Below are 23,212 nucleotides of genomic sequence, written 5' to 3'. Positions count from 1 at the left end.
TTTGCCTAGTCTAGGTAACTCATATAAGTGGATTAATACAATATTTGTCCTTCTGTGTATGGCTTATGTCATTTAGCCTGACATTTTCAAGGATCATCCATGTCATTGCATGTATCAGAATTTCATTCCTTTTTAAGGCTGAATAATATTCCATTTTATATATATATATATATATATATATATATATATATATATACATACCATATTTTGCTTATCCCTTCACACATCAGTGGACAATTGGGTTATTTCCACCTTTTGGCTGTTGTGAGTAATGGTGCTAGGAACACAGGTGTACAAATATCTGTATGAGACCCTGCTTTCAGTTCTTCTTATACCCAGAAGTAGATTGCTGGATTATATGGTAATTATATGTTTAACTTTTTGAGGAGTGGTGGCTGTACCATTTCACATTCCTGTCAGCAATGCACAAGGGTTCCAATTTCTCCACATTCTCACCAGCACTTGTTATTTTCATTTTTTAACAAAAATCGTAGCCATCCTAGTAGATGTGAAGTGATATCTTGTTGTGGTTTTGATTTGCATTCTTTTGTTGCTATTGTTGCTGAGTATCTTTTCATGTGCTTATTGACCATTTGTATATCTTCTTTGCAGAGATGTCTATTCAAGTCCTTTGCCCGTTAAAAAATTTGGGGTTTTTAATTTTTTTCTAGCTTAGTTCTTTATATATTCTGGATATTAAACCCTTATCAGCTATATGATTTGCAAATATTTTCTCACATTCTGTAGTTTGTCTTTTTACTTTCCAAGTAGAGTCCTTTGATTCAAAAGTTTTTAATTTTCATGAAGTCCCATTTATTTATTTATTTATTGCTCATGCTTTAGATGTCATATTTAAGAATCCATTGCCAAATCCAAGGTCATGAAGGTTTATCCTTATGTTTTCTTCTAAGTATTTTATAGTTTTAGCCCTTACGTTTAGGTCTTTGATCCATTTTGAGTTAACTTTTGTATATGGTATAAGGGAAAGGTCCAACTTCATTCTTTGGCATGTGGCTATCCAGTTTTCCTAGCGCCATTTGTTGAAAAGAATGTCCTTTCTCCACTGAATTGTCATGGCACCCTTGTTGAAAATTATTTGACCATATATGAGAGGATTTATTTCCGGACTCTTTTCTATTCCAGTGGTCTGTATGTCTGTCTTTATGCCAGTACCACTTTATTTTGATAACTGTAGTTTTGTAGTAAGTATTGAAATCAGGATATATGAATCCTTCAGTTTTTGTTCTTTTTCAATATTATTTTGGATGTTTGCAGTCCCTTGAAATTCATTGTGAATTTTAGGATGGGTTTTTCATTTCTGTAAAAAAAAAAAGGCATTGGGATTTTGATGGAGAGTGTATTAAATCTGTAGATTGCTTTGGGTAGTATTATCATCTTAGCAATATGGTCTTTCAGTCCATGAACATGGCATGTCTTTCCATTTATTTATATCTTCTCTAATTTCTTTCAGCAGTTTTTTAGTTCAGTGTACAAGTCTTTGCCTCCTTGATTGTTATTCTTTTCTCTGCTACTGAAATGAATTATTTTCTTAATTTCCTTTTTTGATGCACATAACTTTTTTAAAAAAATATTAATTAATTTATTTTTGGCTGCATCAGGTCTTAGTTGCAGCATGTGGGATCATTTCGTTTTGGCACATGGGCTCTTTGTTGTGGTGCACGGGGTCTTTGTTGCAGCACGCAGGCCTCTCTCTAGTTGTGGTGCATGGGCTTCTCTCTAGTTGTGGCATGTGGGCTCCAGAGGGTGTGGGCTCAGTAGTTGTGGCACATGGGCTCCAGACTGCTTGGGCTCTGTCGTGGCACGTGGGGCTCTCTAGTTGTGGTACACGGGCTTAGTTGCCCCTCAGCATGTGGGATCTTAATTCCCTGACCAGGGATCGAACCCACGTCCCCTGCATTGGAAGACAGATTCTTAACCACTGGATCACCAGGGCAGTCCCCTGAGGTTCATAACTTTTTAATATTAGGTTTTATGCTTGAGATGACTGTATGTAATTTCTAATCAAGACTTTCAGTGTTGATCTTTTAATATTCTTATATAGTCTCTCTTAGTGAGAAACTGTATCTCCTAATAGGTATTAACATTTTTTAGACTCTTTTACAACCATTAAAAACTGCAGGAGTTGAAATTAAATTTTAAATTTAACAGTACTCCCTCTTTTCATGACAAATATAATGTTAAAAATTCTTAGGAAAAACAAATTTAGAAGTCAATAAAATGTTTCAGTTATTTCAAAATAATGATGAAACTCCATACTGCAGTATATGCATATATTTTTCAAGTGATTGCCTTGTATCTAGCTGGTATACTACTACAAGGATCCATCAGTTGCCAGCAGACAGAAATACCTGTTGTATGTGAAGGCCAGATTTGGGGCCATCATCCCTCCAGGGTCTCCCCTCCCCCTTTCCTTCAAGCTGTTAACACCTTTTGGCTGTGAACTGTTTTCTTGGACATCTCAAACAGAAACTCTTCCAGCAGCTTCATAGTGCAGTGGTATGCTCTGCAGCTAGCTAATAAATCCATGTCCAGGGGCTTGAGCAGCTCTTTGGCTATGCTCAGTGTCTGGGTGTGGGATGTGGCTGATAAATCACAGACTCCAGGGAAAGGAGTTGGATCTGAGGAGCCCCAAACAAGTTTGCTCACAACCAGAGGTCACCATCCTGGGAGCACCAGCCATCCCTGACTGTGCCTGGTAGCCTTGAGGTCTGAAGAGGTCCACTTTCACTTGACCCATTGAATTCCATTGTCTGCACACCACCATGTGTCATGGCTATACCGGGTGGGAGGCTCTGGTCTAGTGACTGGCCTGTTTAGAAAGGAGAAAAGAAAGAATTTACATGCACTTTAGGAAGAAGAAGCAAAAATAGGTCCATCCTGATAGGCTTAGACCTTATTTCCAAAATTATACCTATCTCCTGATTGATGATAGCATTCCCAATCTAAAGTGTGTCAGTTTAGGATTCTGCACTGGAAATTAGATGAATGACTTTGGCTAAAGTGTGAATGGCTTAAAAGGAAGTTGGAACCTTGGATTATTTTTCTGGTTGTGCCATTAGCTAACTGATTACCTTTACTATGTTTTGCTTTCCAACGTCTCTTTCCTCATGCATTTCTCTCTTTACTCTGCATTATTGCTTCTCATGTGTATACTTCTAAATATAGAATTAGAAGTTATTTGAAATACAATTCAAATACCATTTTCCCCACTTGATTCTTTTCTGATTCCCCCTACCAAATAATATCTTTCCCTCCTTTGGGAGGAAACGTTTTATGTTGTAATTTTCTTATGGCATGTATTGTATTCTTTCTTGGACTATGGTTTTTGTCTGTATTTATCTCATTTCCTCTTCCTTGTTTAGAAGGTCTCTGTATCTTGCATCTTTTAGAGTTGTGAAGAAGTTGTAGTTTATCTCATTTGAGAGTCCAGCAAAATGATTTTTTAAGCAATAAAAATTTTTACCTATTATAATTAGCAAGCACATATAAACTATTTTGTTTAACCCTCTGTCAGGAAGAAATTTGAGAAGTTTGGACTAAAAATGGAAAAGCTGACTTCACTTTCACAGATGGCACACCTGTAATACATGAAAAAACAGGTTTCAAGAGTGCATTCAATTCTGAAAAAGTGTTCCTGCCTTCCATTGCATCATTCTGCAGAGAATCTGTGTTGAAAATTTTGCAGCCAGGTTCATGGAATGATGTAATGGAGGAATTGATTGTAACTCAGTTTTCTTCTTGATTATACCACTAACCATTACCAGTTTATTGGTTATTTGGAAGATATTAAACCTGAATATGGAGACTTAGTTCATTTTACTACAGCCAAGTGACTGGATTGTGGAAATGTATTGAGAGTAACTGAGCTGCTTCTCCAGATCAAGGCCTTAAAAATATTTTTTTAAACTGAAGGGATTGGAGAATAAAGGGTTTATCAGATCCTCATAGGTTCACAAGACTTTGTTACTGATGTGACAAGATATCCGAACACAGTGAACTAGAAACTGCAGTGGGAAAATATGCTCAATTATTTAGAGAGGTGCAGGACTTCCCACTAACGTGTGACAAGAGGATTGAGCAGATGGCACTTGAAGGCTACACTTATTTCCACTGTGGAACTAACTGCCCTGATATCATCAGAAACACTTATGTTTAATATTGGTAGAAATTAAGGTACAGTTTCAGAAAAGAAATACAGATCTTGATGTATTTGAATAATAACGTCCACGGTTGTAAGTGCAAACTGAGGATGTGACGGAACACCCAGGGAATGCCCTCTCGTGTGGTGCCTTAGGGGGACCTGAAGGAGCTGAGAGCACATTGCTTACCAAGGGTTAGGGCAGTGCTGCTGGAGTCAGGAGTGTGGACTGGTACCACCTGAGAACTCCTGTCCATCTATCCGGAGGTGAGTTCAGAAATTGAGAGTAAATGTTTAGAAACCTTACAATAATTTGACAGAGTATTGAATTTAATAATAAAAAAGTTGGGCTTGTATTATATATATTTTTATTCACTTTCTAATAATTCATTCTTATTGTATTTTACAAAAGTTATCTGTCTGAAATAGATTAGGGAGAAAACAAAACAAAACAGGTACTTCATCACAGATGGCTTGGAAAGCATTGATTAGAGTCTCTTAGAAGTGTGAGGCATCTGGAAATGAATATATGAATCTGAGGATTCTCTAGAAATTTCTGGCAATGTGACTGACCAAATTCTAGGTGACATTTAGGTCTATGTGTATTTATGAAATACGCATTTTGTTTTATAGCTAAAAATTAAAAACAAAATGACTGTTTTAGAAAAACTAACAGGGACTGTACTCCATTACCGTTACTAATTTAAAATATTCAACTTTCCCATCTGTGGATTTTTGATCATGAGCCCAGTAGTGTAAAATTTGGCCACCCTTATTGTAGTACAATGCCTTTACCTAGGAAATTTACCCAGGAAATCCTAAAAATATTTATTGAATTATTTATTAGTTTTCTAAATGAAAATTAAAGTATCTCTGAAAGGTGAAATTCGAAAGATGATTAGACTTTTAGCCTCCACCAAATGTTATCTGCCTTGTTCTGCTGTATTTGACCTTCGCCAATCAGAATTTTTTTGAGCATGTATTACTAAAGTACCACTATGAGGTTAGTATGTTTGTGAAATCCTGAGTTTTATATTGTTGTTGTTTTAATCAGCTGAGATTTTTAGTAAACTAAATCCTTAGTTGTTGTTCTAACCAGTTCAGATCTTTACTAAGTTCTTTGATATAAATCCTGTAAGTGATTGTTCATAACTCTATTCTGATACTGCAATTACTTAAAGAAATTACCCTGAAAATCTGTTTTCCAAAGTAGGTGTTAATGTACTATAATATCTTCCTTATACTTGCACACTATACTTCAACAAATTTTTAAAAGTTGGCCCGTATGAGAAGAAAATAATCAGCCATATGGAAATAATTGCATTGTGTCGTATTGTCAACTTTCATGTTAGATTTGTGAAACTGAAATATAATTATGAATAACAAAATAAACACACATACTATACAACAGGGTATGTGATGATGTGCTTTTGACACAATAGAAACAATTACTAATAAAATAAGGTGTTTTATTTGGAAGAGAGACTTTGTTATTGGCGGTGGCTTTCCAATTTTGCCAACTTTAAAAGTGACTATGTTGGTGGATGAGATAGTTATGGAAAAAAATGTATACAATCCTTATTCTTAGAACACATGCATTGTGAAAGTTTCTTCGTGCAAAAGTTACGCAAGACCCAGATTACTAAAACTGTCTCATTCTAAGGGGGAGGCAGTGGAATATTTTCTTCACTTAGTTTATCACTTCTTTTAGGCAATTCATGAAATTCTTCATTCTGAGTTTCATCTTAACCCCAAACACTGGTTCTGTCTTTATTGACTCTGCCTTTATTTTTATGAAATAAATATTTTTAATAAGTCCATGGGAAATTTGCTGTGTGCAGTATTTTGTATTTGTTGACGTTTCTTTAAGCATCGTGCTGTATTTCTCATGTGTTCTGTTTTCCAGCTAAGTACAGTGGCAAGGCCTTTTAAGAGGCTGCTCCATTCTATTTTCTTATTTCTTCCTTCCAGAGATTGTAACACTGTGTTCCATTTATAGTGAGGGTTCACTCTTGACTGACTAAAAACGATTTGAAGATCTACATTATAATCTGTTGGTATCAGAATTAGAGAATAATATTGGCATGTTTTAAGACATTTTAGTGTAAGCATAATATTGTTTCTGTATTTTTGCAGGAAGATTCTTTGGCGACAGATGATTTCCTTGTGGACTACTTTAATGAATTCCTAAGCCTTCCAGTGAGTGTATTATTATGTTCTGTGGAATATATTATCAAAGCAAATTATTGTAAACACTGGATTATCTTGTGAGACAAATTTATCAGGGATAATATTTTTTTAAATACTAATTAAAGCATTTAGATAAAGTTTTTGCCTTTTTATGGAGTTAATCATTTGGGTTTGAATCATATTTGGGAATTATTCTTATTGAAGAAGCTGGGTCAGTTATACTACAATAAAAGTAAATAAAAGAAAAAAGAAAAAAAACCCTGTAATTTTTCGAACAATCAAAAGCATTCTGTACAAAATCGGATACAGTTGTATTTGGGTATCATTTTACACTTTGAACTGAGGTAATAAGGAGAGAATATAAAAAAATTTAAGAAACTAAATTTCTTGCCTCTAGGCAATTATTGTCATCCTCTTGGACAGATATTAAAGTGGAATTTGTGTTTAAGGAAACTAGCGTTTTATATCGATAGTAAATAAGACTCGAGATGTTGGTGTAACATAGGTAGATGCCAAATAAGAGATTTTTGGTCTTAGCAGTGACTGGTAGAGTAAGTATTGAGGGATTTAGAAAAAGTGAAATGGGGATGCATTAAAAGCACTTATACTGTTGTATAGAAATAAAGTTCATCAGGAATGTCAGATGAAAGAAAGTTAGATAAGAAATGGTTTTTATTATTGTTATAGAAACTTTTTTCATTCAAATTCTTACTAGGCAAAATTTGAAATATAAAAAGTCACAAATAATTTTAAAGGGACTGGACACTAAAATGAGTAATCTCTTAAAGCCCAACCACTGAAAATGATTTTTGAAGGGAACATATTAGATGTATTTTTTTGTCTAGATTAGCTTTTGTGTATATGTATGTATCTATGCATGCATGTTTGTTGCGTTTCCTTTTTTCCAAAAAGAATTTGCGATTTCTCCTCCACCTGGCATGCTAGGTGTTGGAGACCATTATGGGGGTCAGGTTGAGACACCAAGCCACGCTCTCCCCTTCCAGCATCAGGCTTGAGCCACATTACAGGACACTCCTGGAGATTCTTTTGTGGTCTGACTCTTCAACTTTCGTTGTCTAATTGTATATTATAAAAAACCCAGCAGAGTCACAAAGTTGTCGGAATTTTGCTCTTCTGGATTATGTAGTCTTTCCTCTAGGCTCTGCGTTCTCCATTCTTCCTCCAAAAAAAGTACATTTTTGTGAAGTTTTAAAAAGAAAAATCTTTATATTGGGTCTAATATCAGTTTCTCAAGATTTACATTTCATTGTCTCAAGATTTATGATTATCTTGACTTTTACTTGCTTTAGAAAATAAATTCCCATGCCTAACTTTCTTTTTAAAAATATTTTTAAATTATAGAAGAAATATAACAATAGTATAGAAAATTAACTTCAAACATAAGAAAAACTCGGCTGAAGTCCTGCCATCCAGTTAGAATAGACGTGACCTTTTTTTGTACATTTGCTTCAAGGCTTTAGTTGAATGGACTGAATGTGGTTTCTGTTGAACTCTGTCTCTGCAATAATGCTTTTCATCCCTCCCCAGCAGTTTCGCCCCTTCATATGTCCCATGCAGCCCACCTGGGCCACTTCTCTCTCTTTTCTGTCTCTCCAAATTCTTCTCCTTTTACATTCTCTGTCTCTCTCTTTCTGTCTCTCTCTGTCTCTGTTTCTCTTCCTTTCGTTCCTTTGCATTTACATTTGGTACCACACAATCTGCTTATTAACTACCCATGCTTTATGCCATGAGATGGGAGGAGGAAAAATGTCACAGGTTTTCAAAAAGAATTTGGGGGCAGCGAGGAGAAGGAATAATGGATTCTAAACCAAGTTCCTAGCAAGATTCTGGAACAGATTAGTAATGAGAACTTAGCTAAGAATTAGAAGCCAGCATGGGTTTACTGAGAATTAGTGAGCCAAACTAATCTGTCTCTTTTTTTTTGGATAGTTATGAACTGGCACTTTAGGGAACAATAAATTTAATGTATTAGGATTTCAGTAAATAATAATAATGATAATAAATTGAACCATGTTACTTCCTGCTCAGAACTTTGTCTAGCGGCTTCTCATTACACTAAGAATAAAATCCAAAATCCTCTATGACCTGGCTCTTGCCATCTCTTGGTCTTTATTTCCTATGCCTCTTCCCCTTGTTAATTCTTTTCCAGCCTAACTGGAAAACTTGGCCTTCTTTATGTTTCTCAAACATGAATATGCCAGAGGTACTCAGGGCCTTTCAGCCTGGAGGGCTCTTCCCTGAGATATCTGTATCACTTTCTCTCTGATTTATATCACTTCTGTTCAGGAAGCCTTCCCTCCCAACCTTGTCTAAAACAATACACCAAACACACGCTCCACTTATGCTGCTGTATTTGTCTGCGAAGCCCTATCATGATCTGTGAAATTCGTTCTGAAATATTTGAAAGAGTTCACTAATCACAACTAGAAGGGGTAGACTCTTAACAGACGACAGATTGAAATCCAAATTCCTGAATATGGACTCTTTGCAACATGGCCTCAGTAGAGCCTTTCTAGCCTTGTCTTTAGCTTCGTACTTCTTATGTCACCCTGTGCGCTCTTTCCTGCTTCCCCCAATCACCCTCCCTCACCTTAACCACACGTGCTCTTCCTGTGCTCATCTCCCAGTGTAGTGGCTAGGAAAGGGGGGCAGGCAGAACTGTTTGCACTCAGCCCCTCCACTCATTACTCGTGATCTTAGACACGTTCCTTAATTACCTAAGTCTTCGATTCCTTTCTCTACCAAAACAATACAACTATCTTACAAGATTGTTATGAAACGAGGTAATGTACGTTAAGTGCCTGGCACAGAAGTAGTGCTTCTCTTTCCTTTCCCTCACTGACTAGCCCATCTTGTCATCCATTCCTGAAACATGAGGCGTGGTCACTCTTTAATTGGATTGATGGATCATTGTCATTCTAGAGAATAGTCTGTCCCATGCAAATCTGTCATTGGCTTTGACGTTTAAGAATTATTTTTTATCCGAGACTTGGATGAAACATTGCAAGTGAACCAGTGTTTTTCCAGCTTAAGGTCACTCAGCTAGTAAGTGACAGGGTCCACTCAGGTCCACATGGCTCAGAAACTTGTCTTACTGCACTGTAGTGACTGTAGAAATGGCAGCAGAGGGATAAACTAATAGTTTGGATAACAGAATCTGGTCTCATTTTTGTCATGGTAGTCTGAAATGGGCTAAAACAAACAAAGCTAATGTGTTTTTAGGGTGCATTAATAGAAATGTAGTTAAGATCAAGAAAAATATTAGTCTGGAGCATAGCAGGCGCTCAGTAAATGGTTTTTTGAATTAGATTGAATTGTCAGACCTCATTTGGAATATTGTGTTGCATTCTTAGTGCGGTATGTTAAGAGTTGCTCTGCCAAACCAGGCTCAATAAGACTCTGTTAATGGATGCTCTGGAAACCATGTCAGATGAGTGAGGGTTGAAAGAAAGACGAGTGGGTGTTGAACCTGGCTTGGGAATGGGTAGAAGTGTTGTAATGAAGCGCTCTTTCCAAGTAGTTGAAGCTCTGATTGAGGAAGAAGGGTTAACATATTCTGTGAAGCTAGAGGGCAGAACCAGGGCCAGCATTTATGAGGAAATTGACTTTCACTCACTATAAGAAACGTTTAAAGATTGTTTTCTAACCATAGAATGGGCTGGCTTGTGCAGGATCAAACTCCCTGTGATTGAAGATATTCACGTATAGGTAATCATTTGGGGCAGTATTTTATAGGGGATATATGTACTGGGTGGGAGATGAGACTTTTTCAGCCAAAGAAAATTTGATTAATTTCTTCTCCTCTAAGAGTGTCTTTCTTTTTTTTTTTTTTTTTTTTGCGGTACGCGGGCCTCTCACTGCCGTGGCCTCCCCCATTGCAGAGTACAGGCTCCGGACGCGCAGGCCCAGCGGCCATGGCCCACAGACCCAGCCGCTCCGTGGCATGTGGGATCCTCCCGGACCGGGGTACGAATCCGTGTCCCCTGCATCGGCAGGCGGACTCCCAACCACTGTGCCACCGGGGAAGCCCTAAGAGTGTCTTTCTTAATCTCAGGAGTTACACCGTAAATTTCCTGGGGCCAGGATAGGTCCCTTTCTTCTGTATCTCCCTAAAGTTCTTGAGGACGATTTTATTTTTATGTCTTCCATGTAAGATCCTTGAAATAAATAAATAAACCTTCTAATCTGCCTCCGCTTCTCTACCGCCTGCACCCTCCAAAAAAAAAGGCCCAACACCTAAGCCCGAGAGTGTAGACACATGTTATAACATTCTCTCTCAAAAAGAGCTCTTAAGTCATCTAGATTTCTGAGATTTCCTTCACATCTGTAGTGCAATGCCCAGGGTCCCATAACTGGATTGTGGCACAAATGGGCCTAGGAATCAGGCTTTCTGTCTCCTACACCATTTCTTTCCATGACACCATTACACCCTTGGGACACATTGTAAGATCCAGAAATTGATGGCTGGTAGCCTGCCTCCATGTTATTTTTTGATGAGGGGAATCCAGGACAGTTGCTGCTATTATAAATGATTATGGCACTTTCCAAATCCTAGCTTTCATAACTTCATTCCGTTTGTTCTGGTGCCAGGTTCACTTTCAGATATTGTTTTCATTTGGTGTCTGGGAGGTTTTTTTTTTCTGCTGTCAACTCTTTATGGACAAGTGTTTGCTTATTAAGTTTTCTTCTATGCTGTAGTGTGAAAACACTTTTTTTTTTCCTTTTGGTTTTGCTTTGTGTGTTTTATGCTCAGTGACTGTTGTGGGATTGAGAAGATGAGCCCACATACAGATTTAGGTTGGTCCTCTGTGGGTGGTTTAGAATGTTTGTGACATTTATGGTTTGCAGAAGCTGAAGGGGTGGCCTATTCTCTACCCTCCTTGCAAGGATAGGTATGTCATGTGTTTGCCAGACCATGCTTAGCTATGTGCCTTTGGAATTTTACCATAACTTCTCTTTTTGGAATGATTCTCCACACTTTTTTAAAATCTGTAAACTATTATAATTTCTTGCAGCTTTATGAAGGAGTTATACGTTAGATTGTTGGGTAAGGGGAGAGCGAGAGAGAAAGAGAGAGAGTATGGATTTGGGGAATGGGTGGGATGAAGTGGGGATGAAGGACTTGGGGCTTCCCCTGCCAAGACTTAAATACTCAGAGACTGATTTTTAAAGGTGTTGTTGGAGCCCTGGGTAGTACTGCTTAGTTCAGCATTTGTTCCTATGGGTGTTTTGATAAGCCTTGTAGCTCAAACATAAAGCACTCAAATTACCTAATGTAACTCATTTTTGAACTAAGGATATTTTCTATGCATTTTATGTGGCACATTATTCCTTCCATCCCACTGGTGAATATGTCCAGTAAATAGTTTATGGTTAAGCATCTAAAATGACAATAAAACTTAGATTAAAAGAAGTTGTTATTGGTAACTGACTTGTTATATTCAAGTTGTCAGATGTTTCTCATTCACTGACTAAGATGCATGTTTAAAATATAGCTTTGGAGCTCAATTAGTAGAGACAGAGTTGGAGCAGAGATGAACATGTATTAAATTAACCTAGTCATTAGTTTTTAATTTAAATACTGTTCAGCTAAATAATTTGGCACCCGGTAAGTTTCAGTGGTGCTGGGCTGGCAGTTAAAGCACATCACTAATTATTCACAGGTTTTTTTTTCCTCCTCTTTTCAAAGAAATGTGGAACCAGCAATTTATTGTGGTAAAAATATTTTCATGCACTTGCTTTTTCTGTGAAAATATTTTTCGCACATGGATGACTGGTACTACAAAGTTAGCTTTCACCACCTTCAGGTCAATTCGTTTTAGAACATTTGGAAAATGATACCCTTGAAATAAGAAAATTAAGTAAGGGAAAGGGCAGTCTGTAACAGCTTGCAGAGGATTGGGTTTGAGGCTCAAACTGAAGGTTTTTCCTATCATATGATGAAAAGCTGAGTGTTCTCTAAATCAGCCTACTCAGCTTTCTGAGGGGAGGTCTTCCTCCATCCTTCATTTCTACCTCCCCCACTTTACATGTCTTTTATTGTCACATACTAAACTAATTTGAGGAATTTTGTAGATAAGCCTAGAAACGGTAAAAACAAGAGGACATGACGTGTGAGAGAGATTCTTCTTTTTTTTTTTTTTAATTAATTTATTTAGGGCTGTGTTGGGTCTTCGTTTCTGTGCGAGGGCTTTCTCCAGTTGTGGCAAGTGGGGGCCACCCTTCATCACGGTGCGCGGGCCTCTCACTATCGCGGCCTCTCTTGTTGCGGAGCACAGGCTCCAGATGCGCAGGCTCAGCAGCTGTGGCTCACGGGCCTAGCTGCTCTGCGGCATGTGGGATCTTCCCAGACCAGGGCTCGAACCCGTGTCCCCTGCATTAGCAGGTAGATTCTCAACCACTGCGCCACCAGGGAAGCCCGAGAGAGATTCTTCTTAAGCAGACAACAGAACTTCGGAGAATAAAGCCCAGGGTTCTTTCTCCTATAGACCGTAGATGGTATAGACCATAGACGGCCAGCCCTTCCATGTATGTGAACACGCATGAAAGTCAGCATGAAGTAGGAAACAGAATGTGGGCTTTGAAGTTTGCTTAACCTGGATTCTGTCTCCCCCCAGTTAAAAACTCTGCAGTGGCTCCCCATCATTCTAAAGCAATGATTCTCAAACTTGAGCATGCGTCAGAATCACCTGAGGGCTTGTTAAACACAGACTACTGGGACCCACCCTCAGAGTTTCTGATGATGGGGTGAGGCCCAAGAATCTGCATTTCTAACAGGTTCCTAGGTGATGCTGATGCTGCTGGTCCAGGGACACCCTCTGAGAATCACTGATTTGAGAGAGTAAGTTGAGAGTTATGGCATAAATAGAAAGTCCTTGGTGTACTTGTCCTCTGCCTTTCTCTCCAGGCTTCCATCATGTTATTCTCCCCTCGAATATTAAGCTTCAGCAACGTCAAACTTCTTGCAGGTCCTCAAAAGCACCCTGTTGTCTGGTGCTCCTTGTCTATTGTTGGTGCATGTATCTCGATACACTTGCTATTTCTTTTGCTGAATTCCCTTCTCTCCCTCATCTGGCTGTTGAGACTGCCTGTTTATTCTTCCAGACTCAGGTTTCTCTATACAACTTCCTTAATTTCCTAAAGATAGTTAACAAATCCTTCTGTGCCGTCACTCCAGTCTGTATATACTTCTATTGTAGTTATTGTGGGTTAAAGTGGACTTGCCTCATACACGCGTTATTACTCAAAATGAATTATTCGTGCTCTGCAGAGTGAGCGAGCATGATTTAAAGAGTGAGGGTGACTGTTTACCAGTCCACAAACACACAGAGACCAGTCTGTGAACATCCTAGAGAGCGTGTGAGATGGAAGATGAGAATCTGCCACTCCCTCAGTGGCTCTTATCCCTCTTGCCTCTTAGTGTAGCCGTCTTCTTATGCTGAGGGTGATTCTCGTGGTAAACATACATAGTTTTGTATAACATGAGCTTTAAACACAAGACCACCACTTTATCTGGTCCCTAAATAAAGAAGTAGTGACACATTTCAATGTCAGAGGAAAAACTGACTGTGATAAACTTCTTGAAAGATAGAACAACACGATACTAAGTGTTTTCAAGGATTTCAAGGGATAGTTTTGACTAAATATGATTTCACCGTATGTGCTGACTGTAGGACCACTTTCCCTTTTCTCACATCTCAGTTCATGTCTTGGGATGTGAGCCCTGTTGATTTTCAAAATCAGAGGCTCATCTCTCACGCGCAGGTCTTTAAAGTTGGGATTCCTGATGTGGAGTTTGAACCCTTTGCTCCTCATGGAGAAGCTCTGGGTTTCGAGTTGCCTCGCAGGGTCACTGCACCGCGGTGGGGTTTATGGCAAGGTTGTGTCCCAGCTTCTCCTATCTGTGTGATGTGGTTTGCATCTTGTTTGCCCAGTGTGTAGTCATCACTCAGCCAGCATTTTGGCTTCTTTATGAGGAAATTGTTCCATATGTAGCTGTGGACTCAGTGTGTCCACTGGAGGAGACATATTCAGGATCTTCCTAAGATGCCATCTTACTGTCGGATGAGTCTTTATTAAAAAATATGTGTGTGTGTGTATATACATATATATATATATATATATATATGTATATACCCACATATACACACACAAACACATAATAGGTATTTATACATATACACATATATTTCTAACTCCAATTTTATAACATCCTGCCATTTATTAAATTTTAACTATAGTATATCTAGCAATCTGTTAGTAAAACTTGGAAGAATTGTTGCTCTCCCTAGCTGATCCAAGGGGAAGGGCTTAATGTCTTCCCCTTGCTGATCCAAGGGGAAGGGCTTAATGTCTTCTACTACCTGGCTAAATATATATAAATTAATCCACATGAGTATGCAGTTCTCTGAAGGAATCCTAAAATAAATTAATATTCTGAAAAAGGGACCTGATTCTGGATTTGGAGGGCAAAATGAGAAAAGACACAGCCAATCCACTATATACTTGCTATGGAGATAGAGGCCCCAAACATGTTAGTGATTTACCCAGAGTCGCAGAGCTACTTATTGGCAAGCTGGTATTCAAACTCAAGACTCCTGACTGTTGTATATTAACTGACTGACTTTAAATAAAAGTTGGCAGCATTTAGTAATTACTGAGAAAAGCTCAGAAATATTGTCTTTCACTCTCCCTCCTTTTTTTGGTCACAGTGAATGGAACGGTGTTGAAATATTCTTAAATGAAGAACACATTGTACTTAATTTTCTCCTTTTGGGCAAGGGAGACTTAGCTTTCATGCCTCCTGGGAATACAAGAGACAACAGGAGTGTTATTTCTTCTTACTTCACTCATTCTTCCCTAGGAATCCACCCCCTTCTAAGAGAATAACATTGCTTCATAGAGACCAGGTGTGTATTTCTTTCCAGTTCCAAAGAAGCACGGAGATAAGAGGTTTATGCAAAAGGAATTTCTGCCATGATATATCCTGACACTTAGCTCATGGCATAAGTACATTTGGAAAAGAAGGATTCAGTGGGTTCCCTTACCTGTAGTCAAGAGATTTCTAAGCTTCTAAAAGGAAAGAGGTAATGATTAAGAATACAAAACTTTGTGTAAGTATATATGCATACATGTAAGTATCAGGTCTTCTTGGAGACAGTGAGTTTCTGGTTTTTAAAATTGTGAGACGTATTTCCACAATTTTATTTTGCAGACCTTTTCAGAGGCAATTAGATTTAATGTGGACTATGGAGTTTTTGAAGTAGTTAACAATGCTCCACAACTTCTGGAAAAGCAACTGAAAAAGACTCTCTTAAACCAGCAACCTCGAAATCCCATCTATGATGTTGTAAGAAAAGGAAAGAGTGGTGTTAAACCTGTTCAAGTGAATGCCCCTTATGAAGATGAGACCATTAATGTCAACTACAATATCATGGTAAGAAAGTATATTTGAGTTTATATCTTGCTAGGTAGATAAAGCATTAAGTGAGATTAACATCAGGTTCCTTGGGCTTCCCTTTCTGAAATGTAACTGTATCTATTAAATTTTATTGTACTTGCACAAAGTATTTGTTAGTTACTGTATCATCTTATTCATATCAAATGGCCAGTTTAGTCTAGCAGTTTGTTGATATTTGATTATCAGTATGAGCAGATTCATGTAGTTTACTTTGAATATTTAGAAAATAAGTTTAATTTGGGGCACTATAAATATATGTATGCTTTACAGTTTAGATGCATTCTAGAAAGTGTGGGTATACAGGCATGCCTTGGAGATATTGCATGTTTGGCTCCAGACCACCACAACAAAGTGAATATCATGATAAAGCAAGTCATACAATTATTTTGGTTTCCCAGTGCATATAAAAATTATGTTTACACTACACTGTAGTCTATTAAGTGTACCATGGCATTGTGTCTTAAAAAACAATGTACATACCTTAATTTAAAAAATACTTTACCGCTAAAAAACACTAACCATCATCTGAGCCTTCAGCAAGTCATAGTAGTAACATCAAAGATAACTGATCACAGATCACCATAACAAATGTAATAATAATGAAAATGTTTGAAATATTGCAAGAATTACCAAAATGTGACACAGAAACATGAAGTGAGCAAATACTGTGGGAAGAATGGTGCTGATAGACTCGCCTGCCACAGGGATGCCACTAACCTTCCGTTTGTAAAAAACAAAGTATCCGTGAGGCACAATAAAGCAAAGCACAAAAAAACAAGTTATGCCTGTGCAGTGAATTTATTTCATTTGAGTTCTATCCTATCAAGCATTTGGGAATTGAGATTTCTGTCTTTTAATTATATTAGTTTCAGGTGTGCAACACAGTGATTTGATATTTTTATACATTGTGAAATGAAAACCACAGTAAGTCTAGTTACCATCTGTCACTATACAAAGTTATTACAATATTATTAAGTATGTTCCCTATGCTATACTTTGCATCCCTGAGATTTATTTTATAATTGGAAGTTTGTACCGCTTAATTCCCTTTACTTATTTTGCCCATTCCCCCTCCCCCAGAGGTGGAATTGTTGGATCATATGGTAGTTCTAGTTTTAATTCTTTGAGGAAACTCCATCCTATTTTCCATAGTGGTTGTACCAATTTACAGTACGTGAGAGTTCCTTTTACTCCACATCCTCGCCAACACTTTATTTGTTGTCTTTTTTGATAATAGCCGTTCTGACAGGTGTGAGGTGGTATCTCATTGTGGTTTTGATTTGCATTTCCCATCCAGTTAGTGATCTTGAGCATCTTTTCATGTGCCTGTTGGACATCTGTATGTGCCTGTATGTCTTCTCTGGAAAAATGTCTGTTAAGGTCCTTAGCCAATTTTTTAAATTGGATTGTTTTTTTTTGTTGTTGAGTTGTATGAGTTCTTCATATAATTTGGATATTAATCCCTTATCAGATGTATCATTTGCAGATATCTTCTCTCATTCAGTAAGTGGCCTTTTTGCTTTGTTGATGGTTTCTTTTGCTGTGCAAAACTTTTTAGTTTGATGTAGTCCCATTTGTTTACTTTTGCTTTTGCTGCCGTTGCCTGAGGTGACAGATCCAAAAAAAAAAAAATATTGCTAAGACCAGTTTCAGAGAGCATATTGCCTATGTTTTCTTTTAGGAGTTTTATGCTTTTGGGTCTTACATTTAAGTCCTTAATCCATTTTGAGTTTATTTTTGTATATGGTGTAAGAAAGTGGTCTGGTTTTATTCTTTTGCATAGTTGTCCAGTTTTCTCAACACCATTTATTGAAGAGACTGTCTTTCCCCATGGTATAGTCTTGCCTCCTTTGTCATGGATTAATTGACCACATAAGTATGGGTTTATTTCTGGGCTCCGTATTCCATTCCATTGATCTATATGTTTGTTCTTGTGACAATGCCATCCTGTTTTGATTACTGTAGCTTTGTAGTATAGTTTGAAACCAGGGAACGTAATACCTCCTGCTTTGTTCTTTTTTTTAAATTAATTTATTTTATTATTTTATTTTATTTATTTTTTCTGGCTGCATTGGGTCTTCATTGCTGCGCACAGGTTTTTCTCTGGTTGCGGCGAGTGGGGGCTATTCTTCATTGTGGTTCATGGGCTTCTCATTCTGGTGGCTTCTCTTGTTGCGGAGCATGGGCTCTAGGCACGCGACCTTCAGTAGTTGTGGCTCGCGGGCTCTAGAGCGCAGGCTCAGTAGTTGTGGCACACAGGCTTAATTGCTCCGTGGCATGCGGGATCTTCCCGGACCAGGGATCGAACCTGTGTCCCCTGCACTGACAGGCGGATTCTCAACCACTGCACCACCAGGGAAGCCCTGTTCTTCTTTCTTAAGATTGCTTTGGATATTTGGGATCTTTTGTGGTTTCATACAAATTATAGAATTATTCTAGTTCTGGGGAAAATGCCATGGGTGTTTTGCTAGGGATTACTCTGAATCTATAGAATGCTTTGGGTAGTATGTACATGTTAACAATATTAATTCTTCCCATCCACAGGCATGGTATATCTTTCCATTTATTTGTTCATCTTTAATTTCTTTCATCAATATCTTATAGTTTTCAGAGTACAGGTCTTTCACCTGCTTAGTTAAATTTATTCCTATGTATTTTATTCTTTTTGATGCAGTTGTAAATGTGATTGTTTTCTTAATTTTTTCTTTCTGGTAGTTCATTATTGGAGTATAGAAATGCAACATATTTCTGTATATTAATTTTGTACCCTGCAACTTTACTGAATTTATTTGTTCTAATAATTTTTGGCAGAGTCTTTAGGGTATTCTATATATAGTATCATGTCATCTGCAAATAGTGACCATTTTACATCTTTTTTTCCAGTTTGGATGTCTTTTATTTCTTTTTCTTATCTGGTTGGTGTTGCTAGGAGTTCCAATATTATGTTGAATAAAAGTGGCAAGAGTGGGTATCCTTGTCTTGTTCCTGATTTTAGAGGAAGAATTTTCACCATTGAGTATGATGTTAGCTGTGGGTTTGTCACATGGCCTTTATTATGTTAAGGTATGTTCCCTCTGTGCCCACTTTTTTGAGAGTTTTTTTTTTCATCATAAATGGATGTTGAATTTTGTCAAATGCTTTTTCTGCATCTATTGAGATGATCATATGATTTTTATTCATTTGTTAATATGGTATATCACATTGATTTGTTGATATTGAACCATCCTTGCATCCCTGGGATAAATCCCAGTTGATCTGATTTATGATTCTTTTTTTTTAAAATTTATTTATTTATTTATTTATTTATGGCTGTGTTGGGTCTTCGTTTCTGTGCAAGGGCTTTCTCTGGTTGCGGCGAGTGGGGGCCACTCTTCATCGCGGTGCGCGGGCCTCTCACTATCGTGGCCTCTCTTGTTGCGGAGCACAGGCTCCAGACGCGCAGGCTCAGTAATTGTGGCTCACGGGCCTAGTTGCTCCGTGGCATGTGGGATCTTCCCAGACCAGGGCGCGAACCCGCGTCCCCTTCATTGGCAGGCAGACTCCCAACCACTGCGCCACCAGGGAAGCCCCTATGATTCTTTTAATGTGTTATTGAATTCACCCTCTGTGTTTTATTGGGGATTTTTGCATCTTTGTTCATCAGGTATATTGGCCTGTAATTTTCTTTTTCTTTTCTTTTTCTTTTTTTTGTAGTGTCGTTGATTTTGGTATCAGGGTAATGCTGGCCTTGTTGGATGAGTTTGGAAGTGTTCCTTCCTCTTCAATTTTTTGGAATAGTTTGAGAAGGATAGGTGTTAACTCTTTTTAAAATGTTTGGTAGAATTCCCCTGTGAAGGCTTCTGGTCTTTGACTTCTGTTTGTTGGGAGGTGTTTTTTTTTTAATTATTACTAATTCAATTTTATTATTGGTAATTTGTCTATTAAGATTTTCTATTTCTTCATGATTGAGTCTTAGAAGATTGTATATTTTTAGGAATTTATCCGTCTCTTCTAGGTTGTCCAGTTTATTGACAAATAATTGTTTGTACTAGTCTCTTATGATGCTTTGTATTTCTGTGATATTTCTTGTAACTTCCCTTTCATTTCTGATTTTATTTACTTGGGATCTCTCTTATTTCTTGATGAGTCTGGGTAAAGGTTTATCAATTTTGTTTATCTTTTCAAAGAACTAGCTTTTCATTGATCTTTTTTTTTTAAGTCTCTACTTCATGTATTCCTGCTCTGATATTTATTATTTTCTTCCTTGTACTAACTTTGGACTTCATTTTTCTTCTTTTTCTAGTTCCTTTAGCTGTAAAGATACATTGCTTATTTGAGACTTCTCTTATTTCTTGAGGAAGGCCTGTATCACCATGAACTTCCCTCTTAGAACTGCTTTTGCTATGTCCCATAGACTTTGGAAAGTTGTGTTTTCATTTTCATTTGTTTCAAGGTATTTTTAATTTCCTCTTTGATGTCTTCACTGATCCACTGGTGGTTTAGTAGCATGTTATTTGGCCCTTCCATGTTTGTGTCTTTTCCAGTTTTCTTCTTGTACTTGATGTCTAGTTTCATACCATTGTGGTCAGAAAAGATGATTGATATGATTTCAGTCTTCTTAAATTTACTGAGACTTGTTTTGTGGCCTAACATGTGAGCTATCCTGAGTAATGTTCCATGTGTACTTGAAAAAAAATGTGTATTATGAAATTTTGGGGTGGAATGTTCTGTATCTGTCTATTAGGTGTATCAGGTCTGCTGTGTCATTTAAAGCCAATGTTTTCTTACTGATTTTCTGTCTGGATGATCTGTCTGTTGATGTATGTTGGGCACTAAATTCCTCTACTATTATTGTGTTACTGTCTATTTCTCCTTTTGTGTGTGTTAATATTTGCTTTATATACTTAGATGCTTCTATGTTGGTGCTTAAATATTTATGAATGTTATATCCTTTTCTTGGATTGACCTTTTTATAATTATGTAATGCCTTCCTTTGTCTTTTGTTGCAGTGTTTGTTTTAAAGTCTATTTTAGGCATGTGCAGTCAGTAAGAGGTGGGTGGAGGATGCACGAGATGTGCATGGCTGTGTTTCGCCGGCCCAGAAGGGGAACTGCATGCTTGAGGTGACCAGGGGCTGAGCATTTCAGATCTGCTTGGTAAACCTGGTGCACCACCATGCTGGCCACAAGACTTGTGTCTCCAGACACTACCTTCCAGGGTTTTCCACCAAGGTTTCACCAAGGCCTCCCCTGTTGTGAAGAATTCCATCACAAAGAATCAGTGGCTCTTAACACCCAGCAGGGAATATGCCACCAAGACAAGAATTAGAATTCAGCATGGGAAAACTAGCCAAGAACTCAAGGAGACAGCTTTGGAACAATCATTGGAAAAAATATTTTAGATTGATCAGATGGAAAGATGGTTTATTGCTGCAGTTGGTCTTGGAGCTTTGTGCTACTATGGCTTGGGAGTGCCAATGTCTAATGAGGTTGGAGCTATTGAAAAAGCTATAATTTGGCCTCAGTATGTGAAGGATAGAATTCATTCCACCTATATGTATTTAGCCAGAAGTATTGGCATAACAGCTTTGTCTGCCCTGGCTGTGAGCAGAACTTCTGCTCTCATGAACTTCATGATGAGAGGCTGTTGGGTGACAACTGGTGCAACCTTTGCATGCATGATTGAAGCTGGAATGCTGGTAAGGAGCCCAGGCCCAAAGCATCTTGCTTGGTTACTACATTCTAGTGTGATGGGTGCAGTGGTGGCTCTTCTTATGATATTAGGGGGGCCTCTTCTTGTCAGAGCTGTATGGTACATGGCTGGCATTGTGGGAGGCCTCTCCACCATGGCCATGTGTGTGCCCAGTGAGAAGTTTTTGAACAAGGGAGCACCCCTGGGTGTAGGCCTGGGTGTCGTCTTTGTGTCCTCACTAGGATCTGTGTTTCTTCCACCTACCACTGTGGCTGGTGCCACTCTGTACTCAGTGGCAATTTATGGTGGATTAGTTCTTTTCAGCACATTTCTCCTGTATGATACACAGAAAGTAATCAAGCATGCAGAAGTAGTACCAGTGTATGGAGTTAAAAAATATGATCCTATCAGTTTGATGTTGGGAATCTACATGGACATTTTAAATATATTTATGCAAGTTGCCAGTATTCTAGCAACTGGAGGCAACAGAAAGAAGTGAAGTGACTCAGCTTCTAACTTCCTTAATACATCACATATCTGGCTTGTCTAATAGGGGCAGATATTCTTTAAATAGTTTGTACAAGCAGCTTTCATGGAAGTTTAGAAGATAAGAACTTGTCAACATGTTTCAAGTGTTCCAGTAATGTGATACTTCAGGTCTGCTTTTTCTCCTGGAGAATAAATTCAGTAGTTCTCTTCCAGATAGCACACACATTTTCAATTCTCATGTTTGAGTAATTCTAAAATGTTCTAATGAATGTGAAAACCAAGTTTTGTGTTGCAGGAATTTAAGTATTTTATCTATTATTAAATTTATTTGGTTAAGTGAAATTTAGCAAACTTGTGTACCTGCATTTTTCATTTGGAATGTGGAATATTAACAAGTAATGTCATAAGCGATATAGGGGTTTGGTAAAGATACCAGAGAGAAGTAAAGGGACACCTGCAGTCTTTCTTTGAATACTTAGAACTTAACAGTCATGTAATTGTGGTGAGCCAGTGAAGGGGTCTGGATGTTTGGAAACAAGTCATGGCTGTACATCTGCTGAACTTGTCATAAGTGTTGAGCAGAAAACAAAGGCATAGGTGATTCTCCAGTCTCTCCTTACAGTATAGATGTGATCCTTTTGAACCTACCTCCTAGAGAAATGGAAATAAAAACAAAAATAAACAAATGGGACCTAATGAAACTTAAAAGCTTTTGCACAGCAAAGGAAACCATAAACAAGACCAAAAGACAACCCTCAGAATGGGAGAAAATATTTGCAAATGAAGCAACTGACAAAGGATTAATCCCCAAAATTTATAAGCAGCTCAATAACAAAAAACCAAACAACCCAATCCAAAAATGGGCAGAAGACCTAAATAGACATTTCTCCAAAGAAGACATACAGACTGCCAACAAACACATGAAAGAATGCTCAACACCATTAATCATTAGAGAAATGCAAATCAAAACTACAGTGAGATATCATCTCACACCAGTCAGAATGGCCATCATCAAAAAATCTACAAACAATAAATGCTGGAGAGGGTGTGGAGAAAAGGGAACACTCTTGCACTGTTGGTGGGAATGTAAATTGATACAACCACTATGGAGAACAGTATGGAGGTTCCTTAAAAAACTACAAATAGAACTACCATATGACCCAACAATCCCACTACTGGGCATATACCCTGAGAAAACCAGAATTCAAAAAGAGTCATGTACC

General features: G+C 37.9%; 2 protein-coding genes across 2 annotated transcripts in view; both read left to right on the top strand.

Moving 5' to 3' along the window:
• Positions 1-4,810: 4,810 nt before the first annotated feature.
• RGS22 (regulator of G protein signaling 22) overlaps positions 4,811-23,212 on the top strand; it is a 149,776-nt gene continuing 131,374 nt past the window's right edge. Inside the window, 3 exon segments of the mRNA XM_060115727.1 lie at positions 4,811-4,840; positions 6,296-6,358; positions 15,585-15,806. Of these exon segments, the coding sequence (XP_059971710.1) occupies positions 4,811-4,840; positions 6,296-6,358; positions 15,585-15,806 (315 nt within the window).
• LOC132500941 (growth hormone-inducible transmembrane protein-like) lies at positions 21,053-21,999 on the top strand. The gene is made up of 2 exons (XM_060116322.1): positions 21,053-21,318; positions 21,393-21,999. Exons 1-2 carry the CDS (start codon positions 21,116-21,118, stop codon positions 21,997-21,999), a joined length of 810 nt encoding a protein of 269 aa, XP_059972305.1. The 5' UTR covers positions 21,053-21,115.

Source organism: Mesoplodon densirostris, chromosome 13, assembly GCF_025265405.1.
Source record: "Mesoplodon densirostris isolate mMesDen1 chromosome 13, mMesDen1 primary haplotype, whole genome shotgun sequence".
Taxonomy (NCBI): Eukaryota; Metazoa; Chordata; class Mammalia; order Artiodactyla; family Ziphiidae; genus Mesoplodon; species Mesoplodon densirostris.
The sequence above is the reverse complement of the archived record's forward strand: the minus strand, read 5'-3'. Positions and strand labels throughout refer to the sequence as shown.

Bases quoted from the DNA above. Each gene is read 5' to 3' on its own strand.
- LOC132500941 (XM_060116322.1), top strand. From the start codon at position 21,116: ATGCCACCAAGACAAGAATTAGAATTCAGCATGGGAAAACTAGCCAAG. The intron at 21,319-21,392 runs ATAATTTGGCCT...TATTGGCATAAC, and splicing joins TTGGAGCTATTGAAAAAGCT to AGCTTTGTCTGCCCTGGCTG.